Source organism: Anomaloglossus baeobatrachus, chromosome 5 (genome assembly GCF_048569485.1).
Source record: "Anomaloglossus baeobatrachus isolate aAnoBae1 chromosome 5, aAnoBae1.hap1, whole genome shotgun sequence".
NCBI classification, from domain to species: Eukaryota; Metazoa; Chordata; class Amphibia; order Anura; family Aromobatidae; genus Anomaloglossus; species Anomaloglossus baeobatrachus.
This window is the reverse complement of record NC_134357.1, coordinates 134,192,959-134,220,458: the sequence shown is the minus strand read 5'-3', so window position 1 is coordinate 134,220,458 and position 27,500 is coordinate 134,192,959. Positions and strand designations below refer to the sequence as shown.

Sequence of the window (27,500 nt, the reverse complement as noted above, 5' to 3'; positions counted from 1 at the left end):
TACATATACATATACATATATATATATATATATATATATATATATATATATATATATATATATATATATATATATATATATATATATATATATATATACATATACAGTCAGGGCCAGAAATATTTGGACAGTGACACAAGTTTTGTTATTTTAGCTGTTTACAAAAACATGTTCAGAAATATAATTATATATATAATATGGGCTGAAAGTGCACACTCCCAGCTGCAATATGAGAGTTTTCACAGCCAAATCGGAGAAAGGGTTTAGGAATCATAGCTCTGTAATGCATAGCCTCCTCTTTTTCAAGGGACCAAAAGTAATTGGACAAGGGACTCTAAGGGCTGCAATTAACTCTGAAGGCGTCTCCCTCGTTAACCTGTAATCAATGAAGTAGCTAAAAGTTCTGGGGTTGATTACAGGTGTGTGGTTTTGCATTTGGAAGCTGTTGCTGTGACCAGACAACATGCGGTCTAAGGAACTCTCAATTGAGGTGAAGCAGAACATCCTGAGGCTGAAAAAAAAGAAAAAATTGATCAGAGAGATAGCAGACATGCTTGGAGTAGCAAAATCAACAGTCGGGTACATTCTGAGAAAAAAGGAATTGACTGGTGAGCTTGGGAACTCAAAAAGGCCTGGGCGTCCACGGATGACAACAGTGGTGGATGATCGCCGCATACTTTCTTTGGTGAAGAAGAACCCGTTCACAACATCAACTGAAGTCCAGAACACTCTCAGTGAAGTAGTTGTATCTGTCTCTAAGTCAACAGTAAAGAGAAGACTCCATGAAAGTAAATACAAAGGGTTCACATCTAGATGCAAACCATTCATCAATTCCAAAAATAGACAGGCCAGAGTTAAATTTGCTGAAAAACACCTCATGAAGCCAGCTCAGTTCTGGAAAAGTATTCTATGGACAGATGAGACAAAGATCAACCTGTGCCAGAATGATGGGAAGAAAAAAGTTTGGAGAAGAAAGGGAACGGCACATGATCCAAGGCACACCACATCCTCTGTAAAACATGGTGGAGGCAATGTGATGGCATGGGCATGCATGGCTTTCAATGGCACTGGGTCACTTGTGTTTATTGATGACATAACAGCAGACAAGAGTAGCCGGATGAATTCTGAAGTGTACAGGGATATACTTTCAGCCCAGATTCAGCTAAATGCCGCAAAGTTGATCGGACGGCGCTTCATAGTACAGATGGACAATGACCCCAAGCATACAGCCAAAGCTACCCAGGAGTTCATGAGTGCAAAAAAGTGGAACATTCTGCAATGGCCAAGTCAATCACCAGATCTTAACCCAATTGAGCATGCATTTCACTTGCTCAAATCCAGACTTAAGACGGAAAGACCCACAAACAAGCAAGACCTGAAGGCTGCGGCTGTAAAGGCCTGGCAAAGCATTAAGAAGGAGGAAACCCAGCGTTTGGTGATGTCCATGGGTTCCAGACTTAAGGCAGTGATTGCCTCCAAAGGATTCGCAACAAAATATTGAAAATAAAAATATTTTGTTTGGGTTTGGTTTATTTGTCCAATTACTTTTGACCTCCTAAAATGTGGAGTGTTTGTAAAGAAATGTGTACAATTCCTACAATTTCTATCAGATATTTTTGTTCAAACCTTCAAATTAAACGTTACAATCTGCACTTGAATTCTGTTGTAGAGGTTTCATTTCAAATCCAATGTGGTGGCATGCAGAGCCCAACTCGCGAAAATTGTGTCACTGTCCAAATATTTCTGGACCTAACTGTGTATATATATATATATATATATATATATATATATATATATATATATATATATATATATATATATATATATATATATATATATATATATATATATATACACACACACATATATATATATATATATACATATATACACACACACATACACATATATATACACATATGTATATATTTACATATATATATATATATATAAAGTGCCTACAAGTAGTATTCAACCCCCTGCAGATTTAGCAGGTTTGATAAGATGCAAATAAGTTAGGGCCTGCAAACTTCAAACAAGAGCAGGATTTATTAACAGATGCATAAATCTTACAAACCAACAAGTTATGTTGCTCAGTTAAATTTTAATAAATTTTCAACATAAAAGTGTGGGTCAATTATTATTCAACCCCTAGGTTTAATATTTTGTGGAATAACCCTTGTTTGCAATTACAGCTAATAATCGTCCTTTATTAGACCTGATCAGGCCGGCACAGGTCTCTGGAGTGATCTTGGCCAACTCCTCCATGCAGATCTTCTCCAAGTTATCTAGGTTCTTTGGGTGTCTCATGTGGACTTCAAATTGTCTCTCCAGTAAAGGAGACAAACTCTAGCACAGCGCCACCTATTGGAAGTAGCGATCCTAAAAGTCACAAGTGGATTTTCAACAATCCATTGCAATATGACTCAGGATATATAAGCCAGATCAGAATCCCAATTTGCAGACACGGTGTTTCGGGGTGCTTGCCCCTCGTCAGTGCAAAGTATGGGGGTGTCTGATCTGGCTCATGAGAAAGCTATGTGGGGACCACGGGGGAACACTATTCTCCTTAAGGAGACTTTGCAAGCCAGTCTGGCTGCCAGGTAAGGGGACTTATAGCTGCAATGCCCCTCTGGGAAATATTCAAATTGTCTCTCCAGTAAAGGAGACAAACTCTAGCACAGCGCCACCTATTGGAAGTAGCGATCCTAAAAGTCACAAGTGGATTTTCAACAATCCATTGCAATATGACTCAGGATATATAAGCCAGATCAGAATCCCAATTTGCAGACACGGTGTTTCGGGGTGCTTGCCCCTCGTCAGTGCAAAGTATGGGGGTGTCTGATCTGGCTCATGAGAAAGCTATGTGGGGACCACGGGGGAACACTATTCTCCTTAAGGAGACTTTGCAAGCCAGTCTGGCTGCCAGGTAAGGGGACTTATAGCTGCAATGCCCCTCTGGGAAATATTCAAATTGTCTCTCCAGTAAAGGAGACAAACTCTAGCACAGCGCCACCTATTGGAAGTAGCGATCCTAAAAGTCACAAGTGGATTTTCAACAATCCATTGCAATATGACTCAGGATATATAAGCCAGATCAGAATCCCAATTTGCAGACACGGTGTTTCGGGGTGCTTGCCCCTCGTCAGTGCAAAGTATGGGGGTGTCTGATCTGGCTCATGAGAAAGCTATGTGGGGACCACGGGGGAACACTATTCTCCTTAAGGAGACTTTGCAAGCCAGTCTGGCTGCCAGGTAAGGGGACTTATAGCTGCAATGCCCCTCTGGGAAATATTCAAATTGTCTCTCCAGTAAAGGAGACAAACTCTAGCACAGCGCCACCTATTGGAAGTAGCGATCCTAAAAGTCACAAGTGGATTTTCAACAATCCATTGCAATATGACTCAGGATATATAAGCCAGATCAGAATCCCAATTTGCAGACACGGTGTTTCGGGGTGCTTGCCCCTCGTCAGTGCAAAGTATGGGGGTGTCTGATCTGGCTCATGAGAAAGCTATGTGGGGACCACGGGGGAACACTATTCTCCTTAAGGAGACTTTGCAAGCCAGTCTGGCTGCCAGGTAAGGGGACTTATAGCTGCAATGCCCCTCTGGGAAATATTCAAATTGTCTCTCCAGTAAAGGAGACAAACTCTAGCACTGCGCCACCTATTGGAAGTAGCGATCCTAAAAGTCACAAGTGGATTTTCAAGAATCCATTGCAATATGACTCAGGATATATAAGCCAGATCAGAATCCCAATTTGCAGACACGGTGTTTCGGGGTGCTTGCCCCTCGTCAGTGCAAAGTATGGGGGTGTCTGATCTGGCTCATGAGAAAGCTATGTGGGGACCACGGGGGAACACTATTCTCCTTAAGGAGACTTTGCAAGCCAGTCTGGCTGCCAGGTAAGGGGACTTATAGCTGCAATGCCCCTCTGGGACTTTAATCTTGAGCTCCTTCCACAAGTTTTCAATTGGGTTAAGGTCAGGAGACTGACTAGGCCACTGCAACACCTTGATTTTTTCCCTCTTGAACCAGGCCTTGGTTTTCTTGGCTGTGTGCTTTGGGTCGTTGTCTTGTTGGAAGATGAAATGACGACCCATCTTAAGATCCTTGATGGAGGAGCGGAGGTTCTTGGCCAAAATCTCCAGGTAAGCCGTGCTATCCATCTTCCCATGGATGCGGACAAGATAGCCAGGCCCCTTGGCTGAGAAACAGCCCCACAGCATGCTGCCACCACCATGCTTGACTGTAGGGATGGTATTCTTGGGGTCGTATGCAGTGCCATCCAGTCTCCAAACGTCACGTGTGTGGTTGGCACCAAAGATCTTGATCTTGGTCTCATCAGACCAGAGAACCTTGAACCAGTCTGTCTCAGAGTCCTCCAAGTGATCATAAGCAAACTCTAGACGAGCCTTGACATGACGCTTTGAAAGTAAAGGTATTTTACGGGCTCGTCTGGAACGGAGACCATTGCGGTGGAGTACGTTACTTATGGTATTGACTGAAATCAGTGTCCCCACTGCCATGAGATCTTCCCGGAGCTCCTTCCTTGTTGTCCTTGGGTTAGCCTTGACTCTTCGGACAAGCCTGGCCTCGGCACGGGTGGAAACTTTCAAAGGCTGTCCAGGCCGTGGAAGGCTAACAGTAGTTCCATAAGCCTTCCACCTCCGGATGATGCTCCCAACAGTGGAGACAGGTAGGCCAAACTCCTTGGAAAGGGTTTTGTACCCCTTGCCAGCCTTGTGACCCTCCACGATCTTGTCTCTGATGGCCTTGGAATGCTCCTTTGTCTTTCCCATGTTGACCAAGTATGAGTGCTGTTCACAAGTTTGGGGAGGGTCTTAATTAGTCAGAAAAGGCTGGAAAAAGAGATAATTAATCCAAACATGTGAAGCTCATTGTTCTTTGTGCCTGAAATACTTCTTAATACTTTAGGGGAACCAAACAGAATTCTGGTGGTTTGAGGGGTTGAATAATAAATGACCCTCTGAATACACTTTTCACAATTTAAAAAAAAAAAAATACAAAAAGAAATAACATTCTTTTTTGCTGCAGTGCATTTCACACTTCCAGGCTGATCTACAATCCAAATGTCACAATGCCAAGTTAATTCCGAATGTGTAAACCTGCTAAATCTGCAGGGGGTTGAATACTACTTGTAGGCACTGTATATGTATATATATATATATATATATATATATATATATATATATATATATATATATATATATATATATATATATATATATATGAGTCATAATAGGGCACCCACTTCTATGAGGCCTTATGAAAAGAAAAAAAAAAAGAAAAAAAACAAACAGCGTGCAGCATTGAATGACATGTTAGACCAGTTTCAGAAGGACACAGAGATTGCAAGTGCTACAGTTTGGCCATTCGAACACTTTCGTGTTACCAAAAAAGAGAATTTTGTTACTTACCGTAAATTCTTTTTCTTATAGTTCTGCATTGGGAGACCCATACCATGGGGTGTTAAGCTTCTGCCTCCGGAGGACACACAAAGTACTACACTTAAAAGTGTAGCTCCTCCCTCTGAGCTTATACACCCCCTGGTAGCCAGTCCTAGCCAGTTTAGTGCAAAAGCTGAAGGAGAATAGCCACCCACAAGTAGAACCGAGTAAGATCCGGAACAACCGGAGACTCTGTCCACGACAACAGCCGGTGATAACACACGGAACAAGAAAATTGCCAACAGGCAACAGGGAGGGAGCGAATCTCCCAATACGGAACTATAAGAAAAAGAATTTACGGTAAGTAACAAAATTCTCTTTTTCTTTATCGTTCCTTTGGGAGACCCAGACCATGGGACGTTCCAAAGCTGTCCCTGGGTGGGAATAAACAGAAAAAACTAAGAAGTAGGCGGAGCCTAACTTCACAAGTGGGCGACAGCCGCCTGAAGGATGCGTCTGCCCAAGCTCGCATCTGCCGAAGCATGAGCATGCACTTGGTAGTGCTTCGAAAAGGTATGCAGGCTAGTCCAAGTGGCAGCCTGACAGACTTGTTGAGCCGTAGCCTGGTGCCTAAAAGCCCAAGAGGCACCGACAGCTCTGGTCGAGTGTGCTTTGATCCCTGGCGGGGGAGGCACCTGAGTACTCTGGTAGGCGTCCGAAATGGTCGATCTAATCCAACGGGCCAAGGTCGGCTTAGAAGCAGAGAGACCCTTGCACCGCCCTGTGGTTAGCACAAAAAGAGAGGTGCACTGCCTAAGCGTAGCGGTGCGAGACACATAAATCCGGAGAGCACACACCAGATCTAGAGTATGCAGCGCTTTCTCAAAGCGATGAACAGGGGCCGGACAGAAGGAAGGCAAGGAAATATCCTGGTTAAGGTGGAAGGGAGAGACCACCTTAGGAAGAAAGTCCGGGGTCGGACGGAGAACTACCTTGTCTTGGTGAAAAAACAAAAAAGGTGACTCCGAGGAGAGCGCAGCCAAATCAGAGACTCTCCTGAGAGAAGTTATGGCAACTAGAAAGGCCACCTTTTGAGAAAGACGATACAAAGAAACCTCCCTAAGGGGCTCGAAAGGGGGTTTCTGCAATACCGTGAGGACCAAGTTAAGGTCCCAGGGATCCAAGGGTCGCCGATAAGGCGGAATGATGCGAGACGCACCTTGCATGAAGGTGCGGACCTGAGCCAGCCGGGCGAGACGCCGCTGGAACAGCACTGATAGAGCTGAGACTTGTCCCTTGAGAGAGTTGAGGGACAGTGCTAGCTGCAGACCGAACTGTAAAAAAGACAGAAGGGTCGGCAACGAGAATGGCCAAGGAGAATGGCCGGAAGAGCGACACCAGGACAGGAAAATTTTCCAAGTCCTGTGATAGATCTTGACGGAGGAAGACTTACGGGCCCGAGTCATAGTGGAGATGACTTCAGGAGGAATACCAGAAGCCGTCAAAATCCAGGACTCAAGAGCCACGCCGTCAATTTGAGTGCCGCAGAATTCGGGCGGAAAAACGGACCTTGCGAGAGCAGGTCTGGACGGTCCGGAAGATGCCACGGCATCTCCACGGACAGTTGGAGCAGGTCCGGATACCAAGCTCGCCTGGGCCAGTCCGGTGCAATGAGGATGACTCGACGGCCTTCCATTCTGATCTTGCGCAGGACTCTGGGCAAGAGAGCTAGAGGGGGAAACACGTAGGACAGACGAAACTGGGACCAGTCTTGAACCAGAGAATCCGCGGCGAAGGCCTGAGGATCGTGGGAGCGAGCCACGTAAACCGGAACCTTGTTGTTGTGACGGGATGCCATTAGGTCCACGTCCGGAGTGCCCCCACTTGCGGCAGATTGACTGAAACACTGCCGGGTGCAGGGACCACTCGCCACCGTCCATGGATTGACGGCTGAGATAATCTGCCTCCCAGTTTTCTACGCCAGGGATGTGGACTGCGGATATGGTGGACTTGGAGTCCTCCGCCCATTGAAGAATGCGTTGGACCTCCAACATTGCCAGGCGGCTGCGTGTCCCGCCTTGGTGATTGATGTAGGCAACCGCTGTCGCGTTGTCTGACTGGACTCGAATGTGCCTGCCCGCCAACAGGTGGTGAAAGGCTAGGAGAGCTAGAAGCACAGCTCTGGTTTCCAGCACATTGATTGAAAGGGCTGACTCGGACGGAGTCCAAGTGCCCTGTGCTCTGTGGTGGAGATGTACCGCTCCCCAGCCGGAAAGACTGGCATCCGTGGTGAGAATCACCCAGGACGGAGTCAGGAAGGAGCGCCCTTGGAACAGGGAGAGGGGTCGAAGCCACCACTGAAGAGAGCTCCTGGTCCGTGGCGACAGAGCCACTAACCTCTGTAAGGAGGAAGGCCGCTTGTCCCAACAGCGAGAATGTCCAGCTGCAGAGGACGCAGATGGAACTGGGCAAAGGGAACCGCCTCCATGGAGGCCACCATTTGACCCAGCACCTGCATCAGGTGCCTGAGGGAATAACGGCGGGGCCTCAGGAGAGAGCGCACCGCTAGCCGGAGAGACTGCGGTTTGATTAAGGGCAACTTCACAAGTGCCGGCAAAGTCTCGAACTGCATCCCTAGGTACGTGAGACTCTGGGTCGGAGTCAGAGTGGATTTGGGAAGATTGACAATCCACCCGAATTGGGCTAGGGTGGCGAGAGTGAGCGAAACACTCCGCTGACAGTCTGCGCTGGATGGACCCTTGACCAGAAGGTCGTCCAGATAAGGAAGCACTGCTAACCCCTGGAGGTGCAGGACCACAATCACTGCCGCCATGACCTTGGTGAATACCCGAGGGGCCGTGGCTAACCCGAAGGGGAGAGCCACGAATTGGAAATGATCCTCTCCTATCGCAAAACGTAACCAACGCTGATGTGACACTGCGATTGGCACATGTAGATAGGCATCTCTGATGTCGATGGACGCCAGGAACTCCGCTTGGGTCATAGAGGCAATGACTGATCGCAGAGACTCCATGCGAAAATGCCGCACCCGGACATGCTTGTTGAGAAGCTTGAGATCCAGGATGGGCCGGAAGGTACCGTCCTTTTTTGGAACTAGGAAGAGATTTGAGTAAAAACCTCTGAACCGTTCCTGAGCGGGAACTGGGACAATCACTCCGTTTGCCTGCAAGGACGCCACGGCCTGCGAGAAGGCGGCGGCCTTGGAGCAGGGGGGAGTTGAGAGAAAAAAATCTGTTTGGAGGGCTGGAAGAGAATTCTATCCTGTAGCCGTGAGATATGATGTCTCTCACCCACTGATCGGGGACTTGTTTTAACCAAGCGTCGCCAAAGTGGGAGAGCCTGCCACCGACTAAGCACGTGGCTGGAGCGGGCGGAGAGTCATGAGGAAGCTGCCTTAGTGGCAGAACCTCCTGCGGTCTTCTGCGGACGCGCTTTTGGGCGCCAGTTGGATTTCTGATCCTTGGCTAAGTTAGCGGACGAGGCGGAAGGCTTAGAGGATGACCAGTTGGAGGAACGAAAGGAACGAAACCTCGATTGATTCCTACACTGGGCGGGTTTCCTGGTCTTGGTTTGTGGCATGGAAGTACTCTTCCCGCCAGTAGCTTCTTTAATGATTTCATCCAGCTGTTCACCAAACAGCCGTGAACCAGCAAAAGGGAGCCCAGCAAGAAACGTCTTGGAAGAAGCATCTGCCTTCCACTCTCGAAGCCACAAAATCCTGCGGATAACAAGAGAAGTAGCTGAAGCCACCGCAGTGCGGTGAGCAGCCTCTAGCATGGCAGACATGGCATAAGATGAAAAGGCTGAAGCCTGAGCAGTTAAGGTAACCATCTCAGGCATAGATTCCTTGGTGAGGGAATGCATCTCCTCTAGAGAAGCAGAGATGGCTTTGAGAGCCCACACTGCTGCAAAAGACGGGGAAAACGCGGCCCCCGCAGCTTCATACACAGATTTGGCCAGAAGGTCAATCTGACGGTCAGTGGAATCCTTAAGTGAGGTGCAGTCAGCCACCGACACAACGGTCCGGGCTGATAGCCTAGACACCGGAGGGTCTACCTTTGGGGAGTGAGACCACTCCTTGACCACCTCAGGTGGAAATGGAAACCGGTCATCAGAACCACGCTTTGGAAAGAGTTTGTCAGGGCAGGCCCTGGGTTTGGTCACAGCGGTCTGAAAACTGGAGTGGTTAAAGAACACACTCTTCACTCTCTTTGGCGAGGTAAACTGATGTTTTTCTGCCAAAGAGAGTTGCTCCTCTGACACTGGCGGATTGAGATCCAGCACAGAATTAATAGAAGCAATCAAATCACTAAGATCTGAGTCACCCTCAGAGAAATCGATGGGATACATAGCCTCCGAGCCCCCAGTGAGGGCATCCTCCTCATCTTGAGAGTCAGCTCTTGAGACAGAGCTGTGGGATGAGGAGGGGGAGGTAACCCTGCGCCTTCTCTTAGAAGGACGGGGTCTGGGATCAGATGATGAATCCTCCGTGAGCTCTGATGGACAGAGGTCAGAGGATAGGAGTCCTCTGTCAAGAGTATTAGAGGCACCCTGTGAGGGGGGCTGATGCATATTCATCAAAGTCCTGGACAAAAGTCCCATGGACTCAGCAAATGACTGGGATATGGACCTAGAAAAGGACTCTACCCAGGCCGGGGGTTCAATCACAGGTGCAGCAGCAGCCTGAGAGACCACTGGGCCTTGCTCCTTGTGTGAGACATGCTGCTGGTATACAGAGGTCCACAACCGGAGACCGGCTGTGGCTTACCAGACCGCTGAGCGCGGTGTTGTGTGCCCTCCAGATCCCGAAGCCCGGTCCCCCAGTCGCAGCACCTCAGCAGAGATGCAGAATGCAGGATGTCCCAGAGCAGAGTGAACTCTGCCTGAGAAATGACTAGGGGGCGTTCCTATAAAAGAGCGGGAACTGGAGGGCTATAGAGACCTGCAGGGAAGGAGGGACGCCCCAGCAGTGGGGAGTGTCCCTCCCCTGTGTAGAACGGCCGCCGGGAGGAGCCGAACCTGTCCCTCTGCATGAGTGACATGCAAGGGCAGGAAAATGAAACTAGGCCTCCGGCGAAGCCGGGGCCTAAATTTAAGCGGCGAGGCCGACAAGCAGGCACCATCGGCGCGGTTCTCAGGCAAAAGCTAGAAAATCCGTCGGAAAAGTTAGAACAATCACATACAGCATACTCCTACCTTACAATAAAGAACCGGGACCCCCAACATAAACGTCTCAGGTACTTAGCTGCTGAGACGTAGGGCCATGTCCCTGGGGATGAGTGCTCCGGTCCAACAGAATCCTCAAGGGGCTGTGGATGGAGACCGGACTCCTGCCAGGCATGGAGACCGTGCTGGCTCCCACTTCAAGCCAGAGCCCAGAAGGGATGGTGAAGGAGCGCGGCATGTAAGGCTGCAGCCTTGTAAATCAACCTTAACAACACCGCCGACACAGTGGGGTGAGAAGGGACATGCCGGGAGTCCAGACATGGACCCGCTTTTCTTCAAACTCTTTCCAAAAGTCAAACAAATCAGATGAGAATGCATGTGTGGATGTATGCCTCCTGACACAAAGCAATAAACTGGCTAGGACTGGCTACCAGGGGGTGTATAAGCTCAGAGGGAGGAGCTACACTTTTAAGTGTAGTACTTTGTGTGTCCTCCGGAGGCAGAAGCTAAACACCCCATGGTATGGGTCTCCCAAAGGAACGATAAAGAAATGAAGGAGGGAGCTTCATGCTGCAGCCATGGTAAGGGTTAATAGGCTGTAGGTCAGTAACTTATTAAAGTGGATCTGTCAAATGGTATCACAATATAAACTGTGAACAGTATAAAATAGATCTTAGACCTGATTAGGCTGGTGTGCTTACATTAAAAATCCGCATCTGAATGGCTGTAAAATACGCTATGGAAATTTAGCCTGAATCTTTATCCCCCTAGTCTGACTGACAGCTCCTCCCTACTCCTGCTGAAATGTCTAATGACAGATCACCCATGTATGTACATAGGGAAAGACCTGTCAACCAACTAGAACAATATAAGGAGAAACCGACCACAGCAGCACTGGACTAGTCATGTCCCTCCTGATAGTCCCCGGCGGACTTTTCAAACTATTTTCTCCCCTTCAATCTGATTTGTTTCAGAGGAAAACATGATACATGCTGCCAGTACTTTGGGGAGCATGAATCAACTGACAGGTCCTGTTTAAAGCACCACTCCAGTGTTTTTTGGGGGGTTTTTTCAGCGCTGGAGTAGCACTTTAAGACTAAGTCCCCTGCCCCCAGTATTATACTTATCCTCTGGTGTTTTCATGCTTTTTCGGCACCCATTCAGTCCCGTGGCGCCATCTTATGACTGTGTTTTCTGACTGGCCAGAAGTCTGAAGTTACGTCACAAGTGCTAAATGCAAGTCTAAGAGGCTCTCATAGACTTGTATTGAGTTGTGACCTCCAGTGCGCTCCATTAAACACTGCAGCTGCCGGCAAGTCACAAATCGCTAGAGTCTGATTAGAGCGACAATGGAAAAAAATGAAGACGGCGGCAGGTGAGTATAAGACAGGGGACAGGAGGCTTCGATTTAAAGCGCCACCCCAGAGATGCAATAAAAAAAAAATAAAAAACAACACAAACAGCTGGAGTGTGCTTTTAGTAATGCCTGCTACATAATTTTGTATTGCCTTGTGCAGGAAACAAAAGCTACATATAATCTTTAAAATAGATGCTTCATGACAAGAAAAACTTGATGCGGTCAGTAAGGCAAGGGAAATCCTTCCGAGTAAGGGACGCCCCTCTATTATGTCTCATAAGGTTGGACAACCCTTGTAAGATGATGAAAATATTACTCATTCATTCACAATTCATCCATATAACATATTAACATACCTCCTCAGAGTCACTGGGTAAGTAGCTCATGGCAGCAGGAAGGTTCCCCTGAGATGCCAGGAGACTGGCATATTGTGCTACCTTCTCTGCTAACACGGGCCCTTGTGGTGGTGGTACTGATCCTCTAAGTAACTCTATAGATTTCCTTAGTACCATGGCCTTCTCCACTAGGTCCTACAAGAATAAGAAGCAGGTAGAGAGTAAATAATCTAAAACATAACTTCTTAATGATTTCCGGAGCTGTGTTACCTTACCAGCAGAATAACCAGAGTGTCTTTAGATTTTTTTGTTCTTTTTCTATCCATTATTTTTTTTATTAAACGTCAATAAGTGTTTGCTTAAGATGAGACTGGTAATTTGGCCATTAATACATATACTTTATTCAATCAGCTTCACACATTTAGACTAATGACTAAGGCTGCTTTCACACATCCGTTTTTTGCAGTGCGGCACAATACGGCGCTTTGCGGGAAAACCGCATCCGTTTTTTTGTTGCCGGGTGCGGTTTTTCCTCAGACTTTTATTAGCGCCGGATTGTGCCGCATGGCCTTGCGTTGCGTCTGGTTTTTGCCGTATGCAGCATATTTAGCCGATGTGCCGGCCGGATGAAACATTGAACATTGGAGCGAACGTTTTTGTCTGCGGCGAAAAAAACACATTGCGCCGGAACGCGCGATTTACAATGCAAGCCTATGGACGCCTGATGCGGCGTCCTGCGGTAAAAACCGCATCCGACCGCCGGATGCGGTTTTTTGCACTACGCATGCTCAGTATCAAGCCGCATCCGTCAAAAAACGGACGGACCGCATAGAGAAACTTATGCAATGGATCCGTTTTTTTCGCTGCATCCGTTGCATAGGTTTTTGAGCCGGATTGAGCCGCACTGCAAAAAACAGATGTGTGAAAGGAGCCTAAGGGGCATTATTTTTCTACAGAGGCTCAGTTTAGCTGTGGTGCAAACAGGTACGTGGTCAATATTAAAAATTTCTTAAATGATCTTTGGGACCAAGGTGTGTCCAATGCGCTCTCTCATTAACCCTTATAATACTTAGTAGCCCTAAATGTACATACATTTTCATGCCTGAAATTGGCCTGAAGAGAGTACATTGCAAAAGTACAAGATCACACTGTAGACATATTAGGGTATGAAATGGGAAATGGGATATCCACTTTACATCAGATCTGCAGATAAAACCATTACTGTATCTACACATACAGACAAGTAAAAGCTGATCAGGAAAAGCAAGTTCTGTTACCTGCAGTGCAAGAGGAGTTGAGGTTTCATGGCTTCGGACCCAACACTCCGTCAACCGGTCCACATTCCCCGAGGATATGTAGCACAAGCAAGCCTGTGAGGACAGCTTCCCTTCTCCTTCTGACTCCAAGCGGTTTCCAAGAGCATCTATAAGCAAAGGGTTGATATAATTCATGGATTCAGTGCAAGATGCAAAGTCACATCTCAGGAAACTTATCCAAAAGAAGAGTTCCCTTGTCTAGTAATTATTTCCATTTTATGATCCCAAATGGAAATAAAATTATTCAGTCTCATTTATGAATGGAAACGGAAGGGTAAAAAAGTTTTTCTATTTGCTTTCTTTATAGCTGCAATCTGCTTTGTAGCTACATAAAAAAAGATTTTTGGTACTCACCGTAAAATCTGTATCTCCTTAGTCTTCATTGGGAATAATAGACCCCTGGGATAGTGTGTTGCCACCTGGAGGCTGACACTGATATTACATAGCAAAGAAATAACCTCTTCCTCAGCAGACAATACCTGGCCTGCTGGTCCCTGGCCTCCTTAGTTTAGTGAGAAAGCAATAGGAGAAGCATCAAAAGGTAAAGAAAAAGAACAAAATATATGCCTGACCGGACTACAAGGGCTGGAGCCATGTCCCCAAATGAAGACAAACGAGAAACAAATTTTACAGTAAGTAATAAAAATCTAGTTTTCTTGGTTGCTTTATTTGGGGACACAAAACTCTGGGATGTCCTATAGATGTCCCTGGGGTGGGGAAAGACAAAAGATAAATTCTCTGTTAAAGTCACAGAATTTACTTGCGAAGCTCAAGGGCAAGCTTGAGTGACTGCTGCCTATAAAAACTTCCTGCCCAAGCTTGCATCAGTTGAAGCAAAGGTATTGACCTTGTACAATATAGAAAAGGTGTACAGATGTCCAGGTAGCTGCTTTACAGAGCTGCAATGCGGAGGTCTGATGACGAATTGCCCAGGAAGCTGCCAACCGCTTGTGTGGATTGCGCCTTGATGCTAAATGGGGATCCCTGTTCTTCAATTTATAAGCCTGAATAACAGTTGTTTTGAACCAGTGAGAGATAGTCACCTTGGAGGTGGCCTGACCCATGTGGGGCCTAATTGGCAGAACAAAAAAACCCCAAATCAGACAACCTAAAAGGGGCGGTAACCAACAAATAATAATGAAGGACCTAACCACATCTAGACCATGCAGTGTCTTTTCCAATGAATGAGATGGAGAGGGACAAAAAGAAGGCAAGACAATGTCTTCATTCAGGTGAAAAGCAGAAAAGACCTTGGAGAGGAAGTTCGGAATCAGGCTTCACACCACCTTATTTTGATTAAGAACAAGGTAGATAGCACAGCAGGAAAGAAACCTTTCCAATGGAGGTGATAGCTATAAGAAACAACACCTTTTGAAGCAATAGAGGCATTGGGATCTCTCCGATAGGTTAGAAGGGAGAAAACTGAAAAACCTCCAAAACTAGATTAAGATCCCAGGATTCCAGGGATGGCTTGATAAGGAGGCCTGATATGTGCCACTCCATGGAAAAAAAAGTCCTTATCTGTGGTTCCGAGGCCAAATCCTAACAAAATAGCCATTGTAGAAACCTGGCATTTAAGCAAATTAAATGCTAGCCCGCTATTAGCTAGGAAAAAAACATTGGATAAGTAAACATGGACTTGCACCACCGAAAGTAAGGGGTGCTTCACACACAGCGAGCTCACTGCCGAGATCGCTGCTGAGTCACGCTTTTTGTGACGCAGCAGTGACCTCATTAGCGATCTCGCTGTGTGTGACACTGAGCAGCGATCTGGCCCCTGCTGCGAGATCGCTGCTCGTTACACACAGCCCTGGTTCGTTTTCTTCAAAGGCGCTCTCCCGCTGTGACACACAGATCGCTGTGTGTGACAGCGAAAGAGCGACAAATGAAGCGAGCAGGGAGCAGGAGCCGGCGTCTGACAGCTGAGGTAAGCTTTTAACCAAGATAAACATCGGGTAACCAAGGTGGTTATCCGATATTTACCTTAGTTACCAGCCTCTGCAGCTCTCACGCTGCCGGCTCCGGCTCTCTGCACATGTAGCTGCTGTACACATCGGGTTAATTAACCCGATGTGTACAGCAGCTAGGAGAGCAAGGAGCCAGCGCAAAGCAGTGTGCGCGGCTCCCTGCTCTCTACACATGTAGCTGCATTACACATAGGGTTAATTAACCCGATGTGTACTGTAGCTAGGAGAGCAAGGAGCCAGCGCTCAGTGTGCGCGGCTCCCTGCTCCCTGCACACACAGCTAAGCGGTGTGCGCTGGTAACTAATGTAAACATCGGGTAACCATACCCGATGTTTACCTTAGTTACCAGTCTCCGCAGCTTCCAGACGGCGGCTCCGTGCAAGCGCAGCGTCGCTTGCACGTCGCTGCTGGCTGGGGGATGTTCACTGGTCGCTGGTGAGATCTGCCTGTTTGACAGCTCACCAGCGACCATGTAGCGATCCTGACCAGGTCAGATCGCTGGTCGGATCGCTGCTGCATCGCTAAGTGTGAAGGTACCCTAAGCTTTCCAAATGCGATGGTAAATACGAAGACTTTTGCTCATTATTCATGGTCTGAATAACTGACTCAGAGACCTGACCAGAACTGTGGCTATACCGTTAACACAAGCAGTTGTAAATTGAGGTGGAACAGACCCTGAGACAAAAAGTCTCGGTATACCGGAATAGGCCACAGCACATTGCCTAAAAGGACGTCTGAGTAACAAGTCCTTCGAGACAAATCCGGGAAGTCCCTTTCCTGATCTTCTTGAGCAGCCTGGGAAGAAGAGGAAAAGGTGGAAACCGCTAAAGGGGCAAAACTGGGACTAAGGGATTGCCAGAACTTTGACCCTGACCACCTGGGAGTCCTGACAAACCTTGTGGTTTAACCTGCAAGCCATTAGAACAATGTCTGGAGTGCCCCAATAAAGAGAAATCTGACTGAACACCTCTTGGTGAAGGGCCAACTCTCCCAGGTTTATGTGTTGATGACTGAGAAAGTTTGCCGCTCATTTGTCTACCCTGGGTAATTAAAGCCGCCAAGATTAGAGGTTTTCCTCTGCCCACTCCAGAATTCTTGTCACCTCCAACATGGCAGAATAACTTCTTGTTCCCCCCTGGCAGTTGATATATGCTATTGTGGTGGCATTGTCTCACTGAATCCTGACTGGTAGCTCTTGAAGTAGATGCTGTCATCAAAAAATAGCTTGATGGATCGCAGTGAGCTCTAGAACTTTGATCATGGGAAGAGTCTCTTGACTGTTCCATGTTCCTGCACCGAGATGCGCCGAAAAACTAACCCCCATTCCGAAAAGACTGACATCAGTGGACAGAATCTACCACTTGACAGCATGAAGGTAAGAGACCCTGGTACAGACGAGAGAGAGTCAACCACCACCTGAAGTACCGGTGGCATAGAGGTGGAAGGCGAATAGGCAATTTTTTTTTACTGGAACTGACTGAACAGGACCACTTTCCAAGCTGCCACCATCTGACCTAAAACCCTCATGCAAAGCTGGAGAGAATGCTTGCTTAAAACGACTCCGTCTGGATGGAGCACTGCAAAACAACCCTCTTTTCTTCATAAGAAAGACAGACCCCTCCCAAACCATGTTGAAGATCATCCCTAGAAAGAGAAGCAGCTGAGTGGGAATTAGCATGGATATTATTTGATTGACAATCCACCCAAATTGGTCCAAGGCGTGTAAAACAATCTGCAAGCTTTTTAAATTCTGAGAATGAATGGGAGCAGCTTTTATAAGAGCGTCGTTCAGATAGAGTGTCACTGTTATAACACTGGAACGAAAGAGCACCATAATTGGTGCCAAAATCTTTGTAAAAAACACTGGGCGCTAAGGCCAACCTGAAATGTTGGGCCAAAATCGAATAATGATGCTGATGGACTAAAAAACGTAGGTAAGAGCGGAGAGACTCCATCTTGAAGCGCTTTACCTGCACCCACTCGTTTAGACACTTTAGATCCACAATGGGCTGTACTGATCTGCCCTTCTTGGGGATAACGAAAAGGTTTGAAGAGAAACCCTTGAACCTCTCTAATTGTTTAAGCCCTACAATCACCTGTGAGAAGAAGGGAAGAGATTACCTGATCGAACCCGAATCTTATGCTGGGAAAATCTGGGTGATGGCATATTAAAAGAAAAAAATCGGTCTTGCACAATGGACGAGAATTCTGTTCTGTATCCTGAAGCAACGACCTATCTAACTCAAAGATCGATGACCACCCCTAATCCGGTTTCTTGAAAAAACAGGAGGCGCCCACCCTCCAGGGGGAAAAAAAAAAACCAGAGTGGGGGCTGCACGTGGCTACAAAGTTCTGTGCTTCCTAAACAGCCGACTGGCCTTTGCTTGAGGCAGAAGAGTACTTTTACCACCCAAAACATCAGCAATAATTTATTCCAGCCTAGTTCCACAAAGACGATGAGGGACTTCTTTGACGCTAGATCCACCCTCCAAACTCTGAGCCACAACATGTGGTGAATAGCCACACAATTGCTTGCAGCCTGAGTGGAGCATTCTGATTTATCCAAGGATGCAAAACAAATATTTAGCTGCCTGCGTGGCGTGGTCTGCTCTTTCAGCTAATTCTATCTCCCACGAACCGGCTAACAGACTACGACGTAGGTGCTTATCCCATACTGACACTGCCTTAGCAACACAAGTGGCGGCAAAGGCTGGACAAAGGGTTGAACCTTCCAATTCAATACGTCTGTCCGCAGGATCCTTCAATGCAGCCACCTCACCAAGGGGCAAGGTAGCGATCTAACGATGCCGGATGTGTGTCACGAATTCTGTCACCCCAGCGATATCTAGTTAGAGATGTTGTTGCGTGTAACGGGGCCTTAAGTCCTACTCAGACCGCGATCCACTGAGCTTAGTGTAGACCTCACAGCATCACTGCAGTAAATGATTCACAGTGCACAGAGATGCATACGCCAAAAAACGGTACCGCAAAAAGGAGTGGAGGTGGAACTGGAAGGGGCAAAGGGTGCAGCTAACAGGGAAAAAGTAAAGCTGATTGGCCAGGTGTGACAGGAGACTAATGGCTGCGAACCACGCCCCAGCAAAGGAGCGCAAAACGCAGCCAAACTGGAAGAGAGTGAAGCCTGTACAAGCCTTAGCTTTAACCCCCTGTGCGTCACCACTTAAAGGGAATCTGGCACCTTTTTGCGATTTTTTTTTTAGTTATTAATATGCATATACAGGGACATAAAGGTGAAATTAGCCATACCGGTATGCCACCTGGATGACGGGTCGTTGTGCATGACTGGAAATCCTGCGCCTGCGCATTCTGCCTGCGGTCTACCCCCTGCATTCTAAGGTAGCGGTGACTCCCCATCACCTGCGCAAAGCAAAATTGAAGCATGAGCCCACAGAAGGGCAGAACAGCGCAGGGAGGGTTGGTAGGCATAATGCACAGACGCGAGATTTCCAGCCATACACCTGACGTCACAGGGACACCAGGGAAGAGAATGGGAGGAGGAATCCTGTATAATGAATACTCGAGACAGGCCTATCTTCCAGGCAACACAGGCCCCACTGCCTGGAATACATAAGACACGATTTTTGCTAAATGACCTATCATCCAGGAGGCATACAGGTATGGCTAATTTCACCTTTATGCCACCGGTATACTCATATTAATAACCAAAAAAAATGCAAAAGGATGACAGATTCCCTTTATGGACTCCCCAGATCGTGCCACATCAAGGGTACCCAGAGCTGCACCGCATACCCCCACCCGACGCACAGAAAAGAGAAAGAAGACAGGGAGGGAAAGCAGGGGAGGGTTATATTCATACTGTCTTCTGCTCCATGTGCGAAAACTATGTGGGGCAAACGGCATGATTCTAGTGGCGTACGGGACTACTGCCCTTAGCAAGGTACCCAGTTTCGGCCAAACGACGTGAGAGGATACAGGCTGTGGGTGCAGACTGTACTCTCATCACCATGTGCGCAATTACAAACTGTTACCCAGAACGCTGAAAAAGAAAGAAAGAAAAATCTTAATTACTTACCGGTAATGGGATTTTTAGTAGCCCATGACAGCACAACCTAGCTCTCAGGTGGTGTTTTCATGGGCGGAAGGGAAAAAAACTTAAGCCATCTCAGACGAGACTGAAAGCAGACCCTCCTCCAACCGACACAGAAAAGAATGAGGGGTAAGAGGCCAGTAGGCAAGGTATCGTCTGCTGGGGAGTAGATAATTTCTTTGCTATATAATATCAGTGTTAGTCTCCACGTGGCAGCAGACTATCCTAGGGTTCTGTGTCCCCAATTAAAGGGAATCTGACAGCAGTATTTTGCTACCTCATTGGAGAGGTAGCATGATGTAAAATAAAGAGACCAAAAGAACAGCAGGGGGCGCCGTAATAAAGGAGTTATCAGGCACCGCCCAGAGCCACTCAGACGTGCACAATTGATAAGTATCATGCATGTGTCCTATCCTAATGAACAGGACATGTGCATACCTGTATGACTCTCGGCAGGTGTAAGAGGCTCCGGACGGCACTAGTCACTGCTAATTTTGTTTAGGCTCTAACAGCCTAAATAAACTTTTTCATCATAGAACAACCCCAATATGCTTTTAAGGATGAAGGAATAGTAAAAATTACTTCTACCTTACACTGCAAAAAAATCTAGTACACCAAAAATGGCAACCGAGGCCAGCTCAGAAGTGAAATCCAGTATGGCTGCACTTTGTTACCTTTACTAATATTGCTGCCATAACAAAACAGAAAAAGCCAATATATCAGTATGTGAGACAGAGATAAGGATCCATCCCATCCTCACAGTTATAACTTACTAATATTCGGATGGAAAGTTCCTTTAAATACAGGCCGAGCAATGAAGAATTGAAGCGCAGCAGTACTGATGCTTACCACAAAGCTCAGCATACTCTTCGGGTTTGGAATAGGTTAGCAGTAACGCTAAGGCTTCTTTCCAGCTCTGCAGGTTACAGCTGAGAACGACATCCTTCCACTTGTGCTGGACGACAGACGAGAGGAGCTGCAGACGGACAAGACCACATGACATAGGTGAGCCTGTCAGTATGAGGTCTGCATCTCACCTACGCAGTTTACTAAAGCAACAGTCCTGCAGCTAAAGAGCAAAACTCCGACCAGGGCACATTGGATCTAGCACACTTCATTATTCACCAAGAACTAAAAATACCATCAGCAACTGGGGATACATTTCTGCTGAACGCAGGCTTAAGAACAATCACCATTTTCACCCAGTTAGGACTTTTACAGCAGCTGAAATCTGTCACATATAGAAGCCTTCAGGCCTTCTGGCATGTAATAACAGAGGCGAACATTAATAATTCACTAGAGGAATGTTATCGTCTACAACAAGGCGAGATCCTCTACTTACTGTAGTGATCTTATTTTTCTGACGAGCAAAGTACCATTGCTGTGTCTCCCTCAGCAAGTCTTCCCCTCCGGCATTAGCCAATATAATAGCATCAGCGTAGCGACCGTCCTTCAAGCACAAGTCCACAGCGGCCTCAAAGTTTCCCAATAACAGAGCCTGACTTATCAGACCATCAGTGTCTACAAGTGTGAGAGAATGTAAAGTAACTGGTCACGTCAAAAGATTCTCCAGGAATAGAAGAAATGATTAGGAGTGAAAAAAAAACAAAAAAATGATAGAGATTTTTTATTATACACACACACACACACACACACACACACACACACACACACACACACACACACACACACACACACACACACACACGCAAGCTATAGAACCCATATAGCACCGGTCTGCCTGACTCCCTCCCCGCCTGACTCTCTCTCCCCGCCTGATTGTCTTTCCCTGTCTGCCTCTGTCTGTCTCTTTCCCCGTGTGTCTTTCTTGCTTTTTTTTCCCCATCTGTCTGTCTGTCTCTTTCCCTGTGTGCCTCTTTCTGTGCCTGTGTGCCTGTCTGTCTGTCTCTCAGTCTGTGTCTGTGTGTCTCTCCACCCACATAAGCATCTTATACTATGAATGTCCTTTGTTCCTATAGCAACCAATCACAGCTCCTACTAATAGCCTGTAGCTCACAGCTCAATTCACTTTAATGGAGGCAGGTTTTTTAGAGAGTAACTAACGTGAGGAATTACATTTTCTTGTCAAGACATAGTCTATGACGTTCCCTGAGTCAGATGAGGCGTCTGTGCAAAATTTCATGATTGTAAATGCGACGGTGCGGATTCCTTTAGCGGACACACACACACAGGTTTATGTATTAGATATATATATGTTACACACACACTATACATAACTTTGCAGATTTCTTTAAATAAGCATTACCATGAAGATATGTATTTCCTTAACTTATGTAAGTGTATATAAAGCATCATAAAGGTGCACTAATATACTCCCTGATAGCATTCTCTCCCCGGTTTCCAGCTCCACTCCGATTCTCTGAAGCACTTAACGGCCATTTCGAACTGACCGGAGCGGAAGTGAAAACCAGAGAAGACCGTGATCAGTGAGAACATTAATGCACATATACTACACAGACATTAAGATAGGTTTATCCAATAAAAGGTTAACTGGGAGTGCTCCTTTAACAAATTTCACTGGTTTTATCTTGGGAAGCAGGTACTGTAATACATAAAGATGGCCGCCGTTTTGTTACACTGACAGAAACCTGTGTGCATGCGCAATAGGTAGGTCTGCCCCCTCTTTTCATAAGTAGGAAGATGTGCGAAACCTGTGTGCATGCGCAATAGGTAGGTCTGCCCCCTCTTTTCATAAGTAGGAAGATGTGCTCTGAATGAATAATCTGATCTAATGCAAGAGATCCCGGGAGTGCTGAGGTAAGAAGAGTCTGCTCACACTGCTGTCTACCTGATCTAATACTGGAGATACCAGGAGTGCTAAGGTAAGAAGAGTCTGCTCACACTGCCGTCTATCCTGTCTACCTGATCTAATACTTGGAATGCCAGGAGTGCTGAGGTAAGAAGAGGCTGCTCAGGCTGCTGTCTTCCCTGTGTAGCTGATCTTATACTGGAAATACTAGGAGTGCTAGGTAAGACAAGTCCGCTCACACTGCTGTCGATCCTGTCTTCCTGAATACTGAGCAACTGCTGAATTGGACTTTAACCATTAGAAAAGAAGGGAATTTTGTTTACTTACCGTAAATTCCTTTTCTTCTAGCTCCTATTGGGAGACCCAGACAATTGGGTGTATAGCTTCTGCCTCCGGAGGCCACACAAAGTATTACACTTTAAAAAGTGTAACCCCTCCCCTCTGCCTATACACCCTCCCGTGCATCACGGGCCCATCAGTTTTGGTGCCAAAGCAGGAAGGAGGAAACTTATAAATTGGTCTAAGGTAAATTCAATACGAAGGATGTTCGGAGAACTGAAACCATGAACCAAAAGAACAATTCAACATGAACAACATGTGTACACAAAAGAACAACAGCCCGAAGGGAACAGGGGCGGGTGCTGGGTCTCCCAATAGGAGCTAGAAGAAAAGGAATTTACGGTAAGTAAACAAAATTCCCTTCTTCTTTGTCGCTCCATTGGGAGACCCAGACAATTGGGACGTCCAAAAGCAGTCCCTGGGTGGGTAAAAGAATACCTCGATAAAAAGAGCCGAAAACGGCCCCCTCTTACAGGTGGGCAAAAGCCGCCTGAAGGACTCGCCTACCTAGGCTGGCATCTGCCGAAGCATAGGCATGCACCTGATAGTGTTTCGTGAAAGTGTGCAGACTCGACCAGGTAGCCGCCTGACACACCTGCTGAGCCGTAGCCTGGTGCCGCAATGCCCAGGATGCACCTACGGCTCTGGTAGAATGGGCTTTCAGCCCTGAAGGAATCGGAAGCCCAGAAGAACGGTAGGCTTCAAGAATCGGTTCCTTGATCCACCGAGCCAAGGTTGACTTGGAAGCCTGCGACCCCTTACGCTGGCCAGCGACAAGGACAAAGAGCGCATCCGAACGGCGCAGGGGCGCCGTGCGAGAAATGTAGAGCCGGAGTGCTCTCACCAGATCTAACAAGTGCAAATCCTTTTCACATTGGTGAACTGGATGAGGGCAAAAAGAAGGTAAGGAGATATCCTGATTGAGATGAAAAGGGGATACCACCTTAGGGAGAAATTCCGGGACCGGACGCAGAACCACCTTATCCTGGTGAAACACCAGGAAGGGGGCTTTGCATGACAGCGCTGCTAGCTCAGACACTCTCCGAAGTGATGTGACTGCCACTAGGAAGGCCACCTTCTGCGAAAGGCGTGATAGAGACACATCTCGCATCGGCTCGAAAGGTGGTTTCTGAAGAGCCGTTAGCACCCTGTTAAGATCCCAGGGTTCCAGCGGACGCTTGTAAGGTGGGACTATGTGGCAAACTCCCTGCAGGAACGTGCGGACCTGCGGAAGCCTGGCTAGACGCTTTTGAAAAAACACGGAAAGCGCCGATACTTGTCCCTTGAGAGAGCCGAGAGACAAACCCTTGTCCATTCCGGATTGAAGGAAAGAAAGAAAAGTAGGTAAGGCAAACGGCCAGGGGGTAAAACCCCGATCAGCGCACCAGGATAAGAAGATCCTCCAAGCCCTGTGATAGATCTTGGCGGACGTTGGTTTCCTGGCCTGTCTCATGGTGGCAATGACATCTTGAGATAACCCTGAGGACGCTAGGAGCCAGGACTCAATGACCACACAGTCAGGTTGAGGGCCGCAGAATTCAGATGGAAAAATGGCCCTTGAGACAGCAAGTCTGGACGGTCTGGGAGTGCCCACGGTTGACCCACCGTGAGGTGCCACAGATCCGGGTACCACGACCTCCTCGGCCAGTCTGGAGCGACGAGGATGGCGCGGCGGCAGTCAGCCCTGATCTTGCGTAACACTCTGGGCAGCAGTGCCAGAGGAGGAAATACATAAGGCAGTCGAAACTGCGACCAATCCTGAACTAATGCGTCCGCCGCCAGAGCTCTGTGATCTTGAGACCGTGCCATGAATGCCGGGACTTTGTTGTTGTGCCGAGACGCCATGAGGTCGACGTCCGGCGTTCCCCAGCGGCAACAGATCTCTTGAAACACGTCCGGGTGAAGAGACCATTCCCCTGCGTCCATGCCCTGGCGACTGAGAAAGTCTGCTTCCCAGTTTTCTACGCCCGGGATGTGAACTGCGGAGATGGTGGAGGCTGTGGCTTCCGCCCACAGCAGAATCCGCCGAACTTCTTGGAAGGCTTGACGACTGCGTGTGCCGCCCTGGTGGTTGATGTACGCGACCGCCGTGGCGTTGTCCGACTGTATTCGGATCTGCCTGCCCTCCAGCCACCGCTGGAACGCCTTTAGGGCTAGATACACTGCCCTTATCTCCAGAACATTGATCTGAAGGGAGGACTCTGTCGGAGTCCAGGTTCCCTGAGCCCTGTGGTGGAGGAAGACCGCTCCCCACCCTGACAGACTCGCGTCCGTCGTGACCACAGCCCAGGATGGGGGCAGGAAGGATTTTCCCTTCGACAAAGAAGTGGGAAGAAGCCACCACTGAAGAGAGGTTTTGGCTGCCAGTGAAAGAGAGACGTTCCTGTCTAGGGACGTCGACCTCCTGTCCCATTTGCGGAGAATGTCCCATTGAAGTGGACGCAGATGAAACTGCGCAAAGGGAACTGCCTCCATTGCTGCCACCATCTTCCCTAGGAAGTGCATGAGGCGCCTCAAGGGGTGTGACTGGGCCCGAAGGAGAGATTGCACCCCTGTCTGCAGTGAACGCTGTTTGTCCAGCGGAAGCTTCACTATCGCTGAGAGAGTATGAAACTCCATCCCGAGGTAAGTCAGTGATTGGGTCGGTGTCAATTTTGACTTTGGGAAATTGATGATCCACCCGAACCTCTGGAGAGTCTGCAGAGCAATGGTCAGGCTGTGTTGACATGCCACCCGGGAGGGTGCCTTGACTAGAAGATCGTCTAAGTAAGGGATCACCGAGTGGCCCTGAGAGTGTAGGACCGCCACCACTGCTGCCATGACCTTGGTGAAGACCCGTGGGGCTGTCGCCAGGCCGAAAGGCAGTGCCACGAACTGAAGGTGTTCGTCCCCGATGGCGAAACGCAGGAAGCGTTGATGCTCTGGTGCAATCGGCACATGGAGATAAGCATCCCTGATGTCGATTGATGCTAGGAAGTCTCCTTGGGACATCGAGGCGATGACAGAGCGGAGAGATTCCATCCGGAACCGTCTGGTTCTCACGTGTCTGTTGAGCAGTTTGAGGTCCAGAACGGGACGGAATGATCCGTCCTTTTTTGGCACCACGAACAAGTTGGAGTAAAAACCGCAACCACGTTCTTGAAGGGGAACGGGGATCACAACTCCTTCTGCCTTCAGAGTGTTCACCGCCTGAAAAAGTGCATCGGCTCGCTCGGGGGGCGGAGATGTTCTGAAGAAACGAGTCGGAGGACGAGAACTGAGCTCTATCCTGTAACCGTGAGACAGAATGTCTCTCACCCATCGGTCTTGGACATGTGGCCACCAGGCGTCGCAAAAGCGGGAGAGCCTGCCACCGACCGAGGATGCGGTTTGGGGAGGCCGAAAGTCATGAGGAGGCCGCCTTGGAGGCGGTTCCTCCGGCGGTCTTTGTAGGACGTGACTTAGACCGCCATGCAGAAGAGTTCCTCTGGCCCTTCTCTGACCTGTTGGACGTGGAGGAATGGGACCTGGCTGAGGGCCGAAAGGACCGAAACCTCGGTTGTATCTTTCGTTGCTGAGGTCTGTTTGGTTTGGACTGGGGTAAGGACGAGTCCTTTCCCTTGGATTGTTTAATAATTTCGTCCAATTGCTCGCCAAACAAACGGTCGCCAGAAAATGGCAAACCGGTTAAGAACTTCTTGGAAGCAGAGTCTGCCTTCCATTCGCGTAGCCACATGGCCCTGCGGACTGCCACCGAATTGGCGGATGCTACCGCTGTACGGCTCGCAGAGTCCAGGACGGCGTTCATGGCGTAGGACGAAAAGGCTGACGCCTGAGAAGTCAAAGACACAACTTGCGGAGCAGAGGTACGTGTGACCGCATTAATCTCAGACAGACAAGCTGAGATAGCTTGGAGTGCCCACACGGCTGCAAAGGCCGGAGCAAAAGACGCGCCTATGGCTTCATAGATGGATTTCATCAGGAGCTCTATTTGCCTGTCAGTGGCATCCTTGAGCGATGAACCATCTGCCACTGATACTACGGATCTAGCCGCCAGTCTAGAGACTGGAGGATCCACCTTGGGACACTGAGCCCAACCCTTAACTACGTCAGGGGGGAAGGGGTAACGTGTGTCATTAAGGCGCTTTGTAAAGCGCTTGTCCGGAAATGCTCTGTGCTTCTGGACAGCATCTCTGAAGTTAGAGTGATCGAAAAACGCACTCCGTGTACGTTTGGGAAACCTAAACTGGTGCTTCTCCTGCTGCGAAGTCGACTCCTCTATAGGTGGAGTTGGGGGAGAAAGATCTAGCACCTGGTTGATGGACGCTATAAGGTCATTTACTATGGCGTCCCCTTTAGGTGTATCTAGATTGAGTGCAACGTCAGGATCAGAGCCCTGAGCTGCGACCTCCGCTTCATCCTCCAGAGAGTCCTCATGCTGAGACCCCGAACAGCGTGATGAAGTCGGGGAAGGTTCCCAGCGAGCCCGCTTAGCCGGTCTGGGACTGCGGTCCGTGTCGGAGTCCTCACCGTGGGACCTAGGTGTCACCCCAGGAGCACTTTGCTGCGCCGACCGAGAGGGGCCTGGGGGCGATGAACTCACAGTGCCCTGGGCCTGTGTTACCGATCTGGACTGCAAGGCTTCTAGTATCTTAGCAGACCATTTGTCCATAGACTGAGCCATGGACTGTGAAAGCGACTCAGAGAGTTTCTCAGCCAAAACTGCAAACTCTGTCCCTGCCACCTGGACAGTGGAAGCCGGCGGTTC

General features: G+C 48.1%; 1 protein-coding gene across 5 annotated transcripts in view; it reads right to left on the bottom strand.

Moving 5' to 3' along the window:
* SEC31B (SEC31 homolog B, COPII component) overlaps positions 1-27,500 on the bottom strand; it is a 231,866-nt gene that overhangs the window by 96,391 nt on the left and 107,975 nt on the right. For all 5 annotated transcript variants that reach the window (XM_075348917.1, XM_075348918.1, XM_075348919.1 and 2 more), the window contains exons 15-18: positions 20,987-21,165; positions 20,494-20,620; positions 13,570-13,715; positions 12,314-12,487 (exon numbers count right to left, since the gene is read on the bottom strand). In XM_075348917.1, the coding sequence (XP_075205032.1) occupies positions 12,314-12,487; positions 13,570-13,715; positions 20,494-20,620; positions 20,987-21,165 (626 nt within the window). The remainder of the gene's footprint in view (positions 1-12,313; positions 12,488-13,569; positions 13,716-20,493; positions 20,621-20,986; positions 21,166-27,500) is intronic.